This window comes from Arachis hypogaea, chromosome 15 (assembly GCF_003086295.3).
Source record: "Arachis hypogaea cultivar Tifrunner chromosome 15, arahy.Tifrunner.gnm2.J5K5, whole genome shotgun sequence".
In the NCBI taxonomy this organism is placed as follows: domain Eukaryota; kingdom Viridiplantae; phylum Streptophyta; class Magnoliopsida; order Fabales; family Fabaceae; genus Arachis; species Arachis hypogaea.
This window is the reverse complement of record NC_092050.1, coordinates 91167089-91179011: the sequence shown is the minus strand read 5'-3', so window position 1 is coordinate 91179011 and position 11923 is coordinate 91167089. Positions and strand designations below refer to the sequence as shown.

Genomic DNA, 11923 nt, shown 5'->3' with positions numbered 1-11923 from the left:
CAGGGAAACAACTGCGGTGAACCTGACCAGCACACCATTCAACAAACTCAAAGAGTGTGTGTTGAGCAAGGTAGAGTCATGGAGGATGAAATCAAAGAAGAACACCTAAGTCAATCACCTGGTACTGCATAGGATGCATGGTTCAACCAGCTCCAAGTTATTATTAGGTTGCTTTTTTTTTGTTTTTTATTTGGGTACACTGCGAGCATGTGTAGCGATCCAAGTTTGTCTTACTCACAAATTATGACTTTGTGTGTTTACGGCATTTCCCTTTATGTTTCGTGTTTCGTGCATGGACGTCTGTTGCGATTTCCATCAGGACAGATTTCCATTAGATGCCTTCAATTAATAAGGTTATTTACCTTTGCAGTGCAAGTGCATAGATGCTTTTTTGTTTGAAAAAAATGAAAATGGATTTCGCCAAGGATAAGATGCGATAGTTTAGGTCGAGAGAACTAGATTTGAAAGGGCGCAGTTAAACCATAAATATGCTTGCACGCATATTTTCTACACCACTGGATAACACCGTCATAAGCATATACACTGCCAGGCCCTCGTCCAACGGAAAGTTACAATGGAGCGTTTGTCTGCTGCCGTCGAACTACCCCGCGACGTTTGGTTAGCCATAGACATTAAAGTCGCATCAAACTCTATTGAGGACCTGTGCAGGTTCCGTATGACGTGTTGCGCTGCGCGCGATGCAGGCGAAGAGGATACTATGCTCAGGATGGTTTCCATACCACCCCCGCATGAGATGAACTGGTGGTGGAGACGCGACCCGATAGGGCAAAGATTTTTTGAGAGGTGCTTTGAGATTGGTCAGCCAGAGCTTCTGTTTCGGGAGGTGCTGCAGGAGCTCTACATACAACATAACCACGCCATCGGATGGGAAATGCTGCAGAATGCAGTAAGCAATGGCTTGGACGCTGCCAAGTACGTACTTTCAATGGAGTCGCTCATCCAAAGGGACGACAATGAGGCAAAAGAAAATGGTTTGGAACTATTTCAGGCGCTCGAAGCGGGTGGTTTACTCACCGCATGTTACTCGAGTTGCTTTGCGGTTCTCACAATTTCTTGGCCGGATGAAGTCCAAATGCCAGAAAAGGGAGAAGAACATACGGTTTGTGACTACCGTCGAATGGCGGCAGAGCGGGGCTATGTCCACGGTGTCGGAGGCGCCGACCATATTCCGTGCATCCACTGTCGCGCTGACTACGAGGTGGAACGATACGTAGACATACTTAGAGTTTAGGGTTGTCAGGCATATTGTGGTTGACGGATCAACACTGGGTTTAGGATTGAGATATAATTAAATATTATATTGCTTATCGTATAATGAATGCTATGTTTTTTATATATCCATGATGTAAATATTCAACAGTGATTTATATTATCTAGCCGATTACTCATTTATAAATCCCAACAAATAACAGGCAAACCATGTCTTGGTTAAACCGATACTTATATATATTAATCGGATACCGCAACACAAAAAGAGCAAAAGAAAAAAAAAACTAGAAAACATCAAACGAAGGTGGTGTAGTGTGAGTCCGATGCACTAAGGGGGAAGGGACTTCTTAGCGTGATGCAGGCAGAGCGGGCACCTGGAAAATTTGTTTCGGGCTGCTGTGTCAGACCTTTTCCTTGGTGGGTGTTATTTTGCGGGGATGGAAGCGATGCACATTGTCGAATCCCATGGCCATTCGTCCACCCAGTACACAGTGTCAATGGTGCTGATGCTAACTGACGATGCCAAGGCAAAGAACAAGGGCTTGGAACATTTCGTGGGCTTGAGGCGGTCGGTGCCCTAACAATCTACAAATTGGTGTTCCGCGGCATTATCCAAGGGTCGTGGACACACCTGCATCGCGTGCCAGTACTAAACGGAGAGAATCTAGTGTGTGTTTCACATGCATGTCCAAGCCGTGGAAACATGGGTGCTATTTACCAGCATCAACGCTATGGAAGAGGGTGGCACGTAAACGACGGTGACGGAGGTGCTGCTCATCTTCCATGCGTGCATTGTTAGGCAGACTATGAGTTGATCTTGTTTGTCTACCTCTTTGACTGATAGGATAGGATTAGGTTCACCTTATTTTTTTGGTTATCTAATATATGTATTATGTAAGGATTATGCTATTATGTAACTCGTGTTGCTATCATTTTATGGCAATTAGTAGATAATTTCATGCACCGCTATTTATGTGTTTTGTCATTTCGTATGAAAAATTTTATTTATAAAAAAAATTGTTCCCCGTTAATGACCTCCCCTTCGGTGACTCCCCATTGCCTCTGCAAGTAATCATTTTTGTATAAACTCACCGTCAGCCCCATCTATCACGTTATTAATAGCAGTACACAACCCTTCAGCCCTTTCTGTCTATTCTAACGTCATATCGACTCTCTTCAGTAGCAGAAAAGTTCAGATCGAATCTCACCTTGGAAGAAAGATTATTTGGCCTAAGCTCTTGCCAAGATTTGTATTTATTACTACTTCTGCGCAATCCATGGTACTCAATACAACATACGTTTCCCCATATCTTTTATTCGTTTACCCATAAAACCACTAGGGGCATTATTATCTTAATTTTTCAAAGAATAACAGACGTACATTATTTATTTAAAACTAAAATTTTGACTAAAAAGTTTAAACAAAGTAATCAAAATAAAGAAATACGAAACAACTTTATATCAATGCACAAGTAATAAGTAAGTTCGTCATAACCATTCGTCAGTTCTTATAATCTGTACCTTCTCTAACCTCTCTTCCAGGAGAAAAATCCTTGCTTGAAGGGCCTTCATCGTTGAGCAGAGCTCCCTGTCTTCATCTGAGAAAATGTCGCATGAATCCCTTAACGACCACGTCGTTAGTCCCGACGACCTCGCAAAACTTCTGACCGCAGATCTGATCGACACCCTCCGTTGGAGGGAGAGGTTTTTGAGCGATAGACTTCAAACGACAGAAGTAGAACTAAGGTAGGCGAGGCTGGAGAGTATTACCGCCAAGGTTAGGGCGAGGGCAATGGAGCATCAACTGGAGGAAGGTTGCCGATTGCAAGAGAAGTTGCGCACGGAGCTGGAACAGCATCAAATGACTATTTACCAACTGGATGACAAAGCAAACAAATTGAAGGAAGAAATTGCCGATCTTCGTCAAAGGGAACAGCAAGAGATGGCACCGTGGCGTGAAGTGGAAGGCAGGCTCGAGGTTGTGGAGATCAACCAAGGGTTATTGGTCCGCCAATTGTATGGTCAAGCTCCGCCAACGGCACACGGCTCTAACGATTAGGAGCCCGCCGGGTAGAACGAAGATGATGTTGGGGGTATATGACCTACGGCTTCTATTTTTCAAATCTTTATTTGCTTTGTTTCTTTAACGGTCCTTTTGATTTTCTGTAATCCCTACGTAAAACTTAATTTTCTTAATTATATCTAAAATCTAATCATCTCCAAGAAAACCCTGACCTCATAATCCGCCAGGTAGTATACACACGAGACACGGGACACATCATTCACACCAGGAATGGTGCCGCGGGTAGTGCAAGTTGTGGACCGACAAGCCACGGCATGTCCCGGATCCGATGGTCTCTCATCAACCCATCGCTCCCAGAAAATGTCCGTGAAGAACTCCCTGCACCATTTGACCTTTGCAAGAAGTACGAATAAACTCTAACATTTCAACATCCATTTGTAGTTCTTCTTCGTCTTCGTGATCACACAGTAGCAACATTGCAAACAGGTAACCTGCGTCGATGCTGCCCTCCGTCGAGGCCCTAAAAAGCAGTTCCATCCCAATGCCACGGCGGGCAATCCAGAAATACTCCGCCAACCCCTGCCAGAGTATAGCATCCACATTTTCTGCTTCAATGCAGCGATCGAGGAACCTCCTTTCCGGTCGATCAAGGTAAAATAAAAAGGACACTAACGGTATATACCACATCATCGCATGTTGGTACACAGCTTCTGAACTCGCTGCATCCAAACACACCTTGCAAGTCGCCTGCATGTTGAACAGATCATGAATCGAATTCGATGCAACCTTAGTGGCAATCCTCACCCATATATCGCGAGGAAGAAGATTCAGCGGGCATTCATGCTCGACGGGCATGTTCCCTTCCTTTCTGATTGTCTTGGAAGATCCAGCCATTTGCAAGGGCTCGGCAGGGGCTGGAAGGGGATTGCTGGGGATTATCAGAAATTATTAAGAGGAGAAACGACCGCCAATTAAGAGTCGGAATGTAAGCTTTTATATATTATTAATATCATTTAAACTTATCGGTTATCGCGATAATACCAATTTTCAAAACGTGTATATCCTCAACTATAACATTTATCTTCTATCCTATAAAAGTTAATTTATATATAAATATATATGTATATAATATATTATATTATCGGTCAGAAAAAATTATATATTATATTATATACTGGAATTAATTATTATTGATTAGCGCGTCAGACATTTTGTTGCCCAACATTATGGATAATACCGGATAATTAATACATTTAATATATGTACTTATACCCATATTTATATATACATACAAGTAGAAGTGTCTTTCTTCTGCCAAACGGCAGTGGGTAATCTCGTTTTCATTTTCCAATTTGCCTCGATATCCAAAAATGGGAAACGTTAATGACGTTTTGGTTGTTTGCAATTTTATTTAAGCTCATTGATAACAGTTAATATTAAGAAACATCAGATAAAACAATTAAATACATGTCGTAATCATGTAGATTAAGGAATTTTAACCCGATTAACAAACCGTAAATGGTCAAATTAAATTAAATTATCGAATTAAATGATAATTTTTTTTATTTGCAATTAATTGCATTCAATTTAATATATTGATTGATAGAACAAACTTTTTTTTCTATCTAAGTAGGTACAAGTTCACCCCTAGTCCTGACCCTGGTATCCCTGCACCCCTGCTTCTGAACCTACTTCCGCGTGAAGTATACGCTTACTCCTGAACGTGGGGTCTGCGTGCCGGTATACCTCTACTACTCCGTTGGAGTTCTTCAATTTACTTTTCCAATTCTGAGCATCCAGGCGAGGGAAAACCCCTAAACCATATTCCACCATGAAGCTTAACCAATTCAAACTAACTAAGATCCATCCACGCATGAAAATAGAAACACAATTAAAATATATTTAATATGAGGATAACCAAGCGTAAATTCTTAACAAAAGTGGAGATAATGCTTCGTATGGTAATACCAGATACGAGAAGCATAAACAACAAACTTGGGAAACACAAACCCCAGAATAGACATTTTTATTCGAAACAAACAACTCCCGGAAAACTCGAACCTCGTAATCGGCCAGGCATTGTACACACGAGACGCGGGACAAATCTTCCACATCACCCATGGTGCCTCTGGTGCGGCAATTGGTGGACCAACAAACCTCAGGCAGTCCAGGATCCAACAGCTTAACCTCCACCTACGGACCCGCAAATACTTGCTTGAAGACCTCTCTGCACCTTTCGAGCGCCCCAGAATCACCTACAATCTCAAAAAATTCAAGTCCTTTTCGCATGTGCTCTTTGTCTTCCTTGGCATGAGACAATAGCAGCATCGCACACATGTAACAGGTTTCCAGGTCGCCCCCAGTTGTAGCCATAGTCAAAGTATCCATTCCACTGTCGCAGTGACCAATCCAGACAAATTCAGTCATCCCCACCCGGAGTAGGGCAACCGGATTTCCTGCCTCCGCGCAGCATTCTATGAACCTGTGTTCAGGTCGGCCATAGTAGTATAAAAAGGATACAATTAGCAACTCCAACATCGATGCCTCCTTGTAAACAGCGTCGTACCTCGCTGCATCCAGAAACACCTTGCAAGTCGCCTGCATGTTGAACAGATCCTTAATTGAATACAGCGCAACCGTCATGGCAATCCTGACCCATATGTCGTGAGGAAGAAGATTCAGCGGATATTCGTACTCAACGGATACGGTCCCTTTCTCTCTGATCGTCTTGGCTACGTTCTTTTTCTTTTTGTTCTTCATGGAACCTCCAGCCATTTGCAAGCAACTTAGGCCAGGGGTTTTGGAAAATATCAAGACGAAACACAACCACTAAAGAAATGTTTTGTGCTCTTATTATATCCTTTTTTTGTTGTTAAAATGGTTCAGTGCCTCGTACGTTTTCTTTTTTTGTGCTCTTATTTTTTTATGAATGTTATCTTTTCTTGTGGTTGCTTACTTTAATTACTCGCCAAATAAATGTTATCTTTTCTTCTTGTTTTTTTTCATCGAAATAGTTTAAATTAATCTTTTATATATATATGTGCCCATTATTGACAACCCCAAACCCTACTAAGTACTAACCCTTCTTCAGTTCTTCTCTACTGTAACTCCTTTTCTACACTCTCCTTATTACTGCGATACTCCACTACTCTCTCCGCCGTGTGCCACACCGCCACACTCATCTCCACCCACGGCTTCCACTTCACACCCTCAGCATAACTTCAAAAGGAAGATTCGACGTCTATCGCCTGAGAACGACCCACCCAGAGGACAATCGTCGTCACCGGAACAAAAATTGTTGCTTTAATGGTCGTCGTAGTCTGCCATATGTCGTCCTCTTCTCTCGACAAAATGTCACAGGAATCCGTCACCGACCACGCCATTAGTCCCGACGACCTCGCAGAACTTTCGATCGGCGCTCTTATCAACATCATCCGTGTAGATGAAAAGTCTGCAGATTATGACCTCATTGAGGCCGCACTGGTCAAGAAGTAGGAGATTTTGAAGGTTAGTTGTAACGACTGAAGAAGAACTGAGGCAGGCACAGGTGGAAATGTTGGCTGCCAAATTTATTTTCAAGGAAAAGAAGGATGAACTGGAGGAAGAGGAGAAAGAAAGGCGACGGCTGAAAAAGGAGTTGAAAATAGTGCAGCGAAAGAATGACGTTATCCTACAGCAATTGGATGTCAAAGCAAAAGAATTGATGGCAGAAATCACAAAGTACCGTGAACGGGAATAGCTTAAGGTTCTACCTGGCGTGACTTGGAACACAGGATCAACGTTTTGGAGGAAAAGTAAAAGTGTTTGCTCTGTCAGGGTCGGGGTCCAGCCGGGCAGAATGAAGATGGGGCCGGAGTTATTTGACCTGCTGCACATGCTTGATATTTTAATGTCATATTTTCCGTCGAGGCCTGTATGATCCTTTTATATCTTTTGTTTGTTCTGTCTCCCATTTGATCTTCTGTAGTGGAACTTAAACTCGGTTAATATAATTATATCCACTTTCATCTGTCTGTTGTTAATTTCAAAATCATGTGACCTGTTGGCACACAATTAGGGATTTATGTTACGATGGAGCTAAGTACCATTTCCAAATCGTGAATTCGGACCATTTCAGCAATTATTTACGTGTGCATTATTAAAGACGTGTTTATCGATTTATCCTTCCTTGCAGATTGGTTTGATTGTCACGAATGTTTACTGGATCCTTCTAATTTAATGGCACATACCGTCATTTTACACTAGATAATAAAACAAATGAATGTAGACATAGCATCATTTTTATGATATCCTAATATTATATAAAATTATAGGAAATAAACATCTTTCAAATTATATTGCTTGGATGAACAAAGAATACGAATCCATTGATTGAAACAAACCTCAAAGTACATCTTTCCAAATCGTATTTCACGATTTCTGTTAACTTTTTTTAATTTTTTGACGTATTTGAAATCGTTACTCACGATCTCTTTTTATCCCATATCACTGCATTACACCAAAACATCATAATATTAATGAAAAACACCGATAATAACCCAATATAAAAAAAAATTAGCCTTCATGAGTTAGTTATTCAACGATTCTACAGATTTTATACACCATCGTCAATTATCATTGCACATATAAAAAAATATCTCGTTCTCATTTTTTACCTGACTTGTTTTGGTGACTCCATATTGCCTATCCAAGTTACCAGTTTTGTATAAATGCACTGTCACGGTCTAAGTTAGTTCCCAGCCCTAGAAAAAAAAAGTGACAATCATATAAAATGTTGATTGATTTAACAGTCTTCTGTCCATTCAAACGTCACTTCAATAGTGTAGAGTTTAGATCATATCCCACTCAAGAAGAAAGCATTATTTGGACTAAGTTCTAGCTAAGATACACATTAATTGCGTCATCTCTGCCATCCACATAATTATAATAAATTACTTGATCAAACCGGCAGTTTTTTAACAAAAAATAAATAAAACAAAATACACCATCAGTACGCATAGCAAAGGGGTTAATGAAGGGGTTAATTAAGTATTATAACAAACTGGCATTTGCTAGCCACTGTATTAGCGGATTATGATGGGTGGAAATTAGATTTCCACACATAACTCACTGGCAAGTGTACCGGGTCGCATCAAGTAGTAATAACTCACAAGAGTGAGGTCGATCCCACAGGGATTGATGGATCAAGCAACTTTAGTGAGTGATTAGTCTAGTCAAGCTAACATTGGTGAATTGGATGAAATTAAAGCAACAGAAAGTAAATTGCAGGAATTATAAAGTGCAGAAAGTAAATTGACTGAAACTTATTAAAGAACAAGGAATGTAAATTGCAATAAATGTAAATCAGCAGAATGTAGATTGGACAAAAGCTTAAAGAGTAAGAAAAGTAAATTGTAGCAAAATGTAAAGGGGGCTGGGTGCTGGAAAACTAAATGAAAGTAGTAAATTAGAACTCAGAACAATTGACAGAATCTTAAACTTGCAGGAAGAGTAAATCAAATTGAATCAATAACATAAATGTAAAAATTGCAGAGAAGTAGAAATGCAGAAGAGTAAATCAGCAAGAAGACTTAGATCAATTCTGAAATCTCAAAGAGAAATTAACAATTTCAATGAAATAGCAAAAACAGAAAGAAAGCCAAGAGCTCAATTGCTCTCTCGATCAACACAGAAAGGAAATTACAGAGGAAGGAAAATGAAACAGAAAAGAAAAAAAACCCAGATCTGATTTCCAATTCTCAAGTTCACAAAGGAAAATTTAAACAAAGAGCTCTCTATTCTACTCCTACTCCTATTGCTCTCTAGCAGAGCCAGCCTCCCTCAATGAAATGAAATTGATGCCTTTATATAGGATTTACCTAAATGACAAATGAAATTAAAAACTAATTACAAAAATGAAATTCCTATACTATTTCTTATGCCTTTGAGTGATGTCAATGAGCTCTCCTTGCTCTGAGGCTTCAATGGGCTTGAATTGGAATTAATTGAGCCAGAGTTGCACTTGGAGTGGGCTCTTTTGGTTTGGCCTTGAAGTGGGTCAGGATGCATTCGGTGGCTTGGGTCAGGTGAGTTAGGGTGCATTGGAGCGTTCCAGTAGAGCCCTCCATTTTGAGTAGTGAACATTGCGTTCACTTTTTGTTGGTGAGCCAATTTTTGTGCCAAGCCTCCTTGCTTAGCCTAGCATTCACTCTTTGAACGCTACGTTCAAATTGTGAATGTTACACTTGATTGCTTCCTTTCCTTGGCTTCCTCTTCGAGTGCTACGTTGCAATTCTTGAGCGCTACTCCTTTATTTTGATGCTATGCCTTGCTTCCCTTGATTGAGAGGCATGAAAAAGGGAAGGATAGTGAACGTAGCATTCACTCATTTGAACGCTAGCCTTTGGGTTGGCCAAAGATCTTTGCTTCCAAGCAAAAGTCCACGTGAAAGTTGCAACAAGGGAGTGTGGCGTTCATATTTCCAAACGCTACCCCTTTGTTTTGCTTTGTGCGTGCCTTGCTTCCTTGCCTTGAAACTCACGAAAAAGTCTGCTTGTGTGAACGCTAGCATTCATTTAATTGAACGCTCTTCATTACTTGAACGCTTGCTATCTTTGCTAGCTTTACTAATGCAAGCTTTCATTATCTTTAATTAACAATGCCAATGCATGATGGTATTAATTAATTAAATGCATGCTTGCTTTACTTTAACGCCTTGGCATTCATTAAATAATGCATTCATTCATTTCATTAGTAATTAAATGCATGCATGCTTTCATTGGTTCAATTAATAATGCTAATGCGTTCATGCATTGCATAAATAATTAAATGCATGCATAAGAATTAATGCATATGCCAAGGCTTCATGGTCATAGGCCACGCTTTTTCAAAAGCGTGGCCTAAAGTTCCAATGTGTGCGCCAACTCCAAAGTGTGCCCCAAAATCTTTCTTTTCTTCTTTTGAGCTGATTTTGTGCTATTTTACTTCTTTTTCCACTTATTTCCTACAAAATTTATAAAATCAAAAGATCAAGGAAATATACCATTTAAGCATAAAAGAATGCAATATTTAAGCATTAATTATAAATTTCTTGTAGGAAAAACCACCATTTGTACCCATGAATTTTGCGAACGCTGACAAAAGTATCCATCAAACAAGAAAACTAACATTGTACCATGAAAGATGGGTTCCGTGTGACAATAGTATCCAAACCGTGATTTTTCATTGACTTTTTAATAAAATTTCCAAATTACCCCTTCTATCTTCTTCCCCAAATTCCAAATTTCACAACTCTCATCCTTCGTCTTCCTCCTCTGCTGCTGCCAGCCACCAGGCATGATCTCTATGGCGCTTGGGAACATCAGCAGCAAGAAGCTGTTATTGTTGGATAGAGGCGAATTGCTGTTGCCTCTCGCGGCGCTTGGAAGCGGGTACCCAAGTGCTCTTCACATGGATTTGGCAATCGAATCCATGGCTCTTGCAGCATGTCCTGCACCGCATGTGAGGGCAATCCTTCTTCGCCTGGCTCTCGCAGTCCTGGCAGCTAATCCCACCTGCTCCACTTCCTGCTCCACTTGCTGCTCCGCTCCCCACGGCCGACGTCGTCACCAGGAAGGCGAGTGACTGATCTTTGAACACGGTGGTTAGACACACTCCTACAGCAGCCGCGGAGCTATAAAGATCTTGGTGGAAGAGAGGCCTTGCTTGAGGTATGAGGTCGTGTTCCGGTTGGTATTGATAATGATGATGGTTCCACAGCTTCAAGCCACCTCGGTACGAGGAAACGTCTTCATTCTTGTACCAATAAAAGGTGTCGGAGGGAGGAAACATCTTCATGCCTGGTGGCTGGCATCAGTAGAGGAGGAAGACTGATGAGCGGATAATTTATACGCTTTTTGGCATTGTTTTTAGTATGTTTTTAGTATATTTTAATTAGTTTTATTATATTTTTATTAGTTTTTATTTAAAATTCACTTTTCTGGACTTTACTATTAGTTTGTGTGTTTTTCTGTGATTTCAGGTATTTTCTGGCTGAAATTGAGGGACCTGAGCGAAAATCTGATTCAGAGGTTGAAAAAGGACTGCAGATACTGTTGGATTCTGACCTCCCTGCACTCAAAGTGGATTTTCTGGAGCTACAGAAGCCCAATTGGTGCGCTCTTATTTGCATTGGAAAGTAGACATCCTGGACTTTCCAGCAATATATAATAGTCCATACTTTACCTGAGATTTGATGGCCCAAACAGGCATTCCAAGTCAGCTCAAGAATTCTGGCGTTTAACGCCGGAACTGGCATAAAAACTGGAGTTAAACGCCCAAACTGGCACAAAAGCTGGCGTTTAACTCCAAGAAAAGTCTCTACACATGAAAGCTTCAATGCTCAGACCAAGCACACACCAAGTGGGCCCCGAAAGTGGATTTTTACACTAAACACCCTAGCTTACTCATTTTCTGTAACCCTAGGTCACCAGTTCACTATAAAAACTACTTTTAGTGATTCATCTTGTACCTCATGACACTTTACATGTTTCATATTGTATTCTCTACGGCATGAGTCTCTAAACCCCATTGTTGGGGGTGAGGAGCTCTGCTGTTCTTCATGAATTAAAGAAATTACTACTGTTTTCCATTCTATCACGCTTGCTTCCATTCTAAGATATTCATTCGCACCTCAACCCGATGAATGTGATG

The 11923-nt window shown here is 40.7% G+C and overlaps 4 protein-coding genes across 4 annotated transcripts; 1 reads left to right on the top strand and 3 right to left on the bottom strand.

The window, feature by feature from the left end:
- Positions 1 to 574: 574 nt before the first annotated feature.
- On the top strand, positions 575 to 1252 carry LOC140179257 (uncharacterized). The gene has a single exon (XM_072217937.1). The coding sequence runs from the start codon at positions 575 to 577 to the stop codon at positions 1250 to 1252; it is 678 nt and encodes a 225-aa protein (XP_072074038.1).
- A 2180-nt stretch (positions 1253 to 3432) lies between these two features.
- LOC112748611 (F-box protein At2g35280-like) lies at positions 3433 to 4147 on the bottom strand. Its single transcript, XM_025796839.1, has 2 exons — positions 3675 to 4147; positions 3433 to 3631 (listed from the first exon to the last, which is right to left on the bottom strand). The coding sequence occupies exons 1-2, from the start codon at positions 4145 to 4147 to the stop codon at positions 3433 to 3435; spliced, it is 672 nt and encodes a 223-aa protein (XP_025652624.1).
- A 1299-nt stretch (positions 4148 to 5446) lies between these two features.
- On the bottom strand, positions 5447 to 6028 carry LOC112748610 (uncharacterized). Its single transcript, XM_025796837.1, has one exon. It carries the CDS (start codon positions 6026 to 6028, stop codon positions 5447 to 5449), a length of 582 nt encoding a protein of 193 aa, XP_025652622.1.
- A 4581-nt stretch (positions 6029 to 10609) lies between these two features.
- LOC112748609 (protein SHI RELATED SEQUENCE 1-like) lies at positions 10610 to 11068 on the bottom strand. The gene has a single exon (XM_025796836.1). The coding sequence runs from the start codon at positions 11066 to 11068 to the stop codon at positions 10610 to 10612; it is 459 nt and encodes a 152-aa protein (XP_025652621.1).
- Positions 11069 to 11923: the final 855 nt, after the last annotated feature.

What these genes read in the sequence shown, in the direction of transcription:
- LOC140179257 (XM_072217937.1), top strand. Translation starts at nt 575, where the DNA reads ATGGAGCGTTTGTCTGCTGCCGTCGAACTACCCCGCGACGTTTGGTTA.
- LOC112748611 (XM_025796839.1), bottom strand. Translation starts at nt 4,147, where the DNA reads ATGGCTGGATCTTCCAAGACAATCAGAAAGGAAGGGAACATGCCCGTC. An exon ending in CTACAAATGGATGTTGAAAT is followed by an intron (nt 3,632 to 3,674) that starts GTTAGAGTTTAT and finishes CAAATGGTGCAG; the next exon opens with GGAGTTCTTCACGGACATTT.
- LOC112748610 (XM_025796837.1), bottom strand. Translation starts at nt 6,028, where the DNA reads ATGGCTGGAGGTTCCATGAAGAACAAAAAGAAAAAGAACGTAGCCAAG.
- LOC112748609 (XM_025796836.1), bottom strand. Translation starts at nt 11,068, where the DNA reads ATGAAGATGTTTCCTCCCTCCGACACCTTTTATTGGTACAAGAATGAA.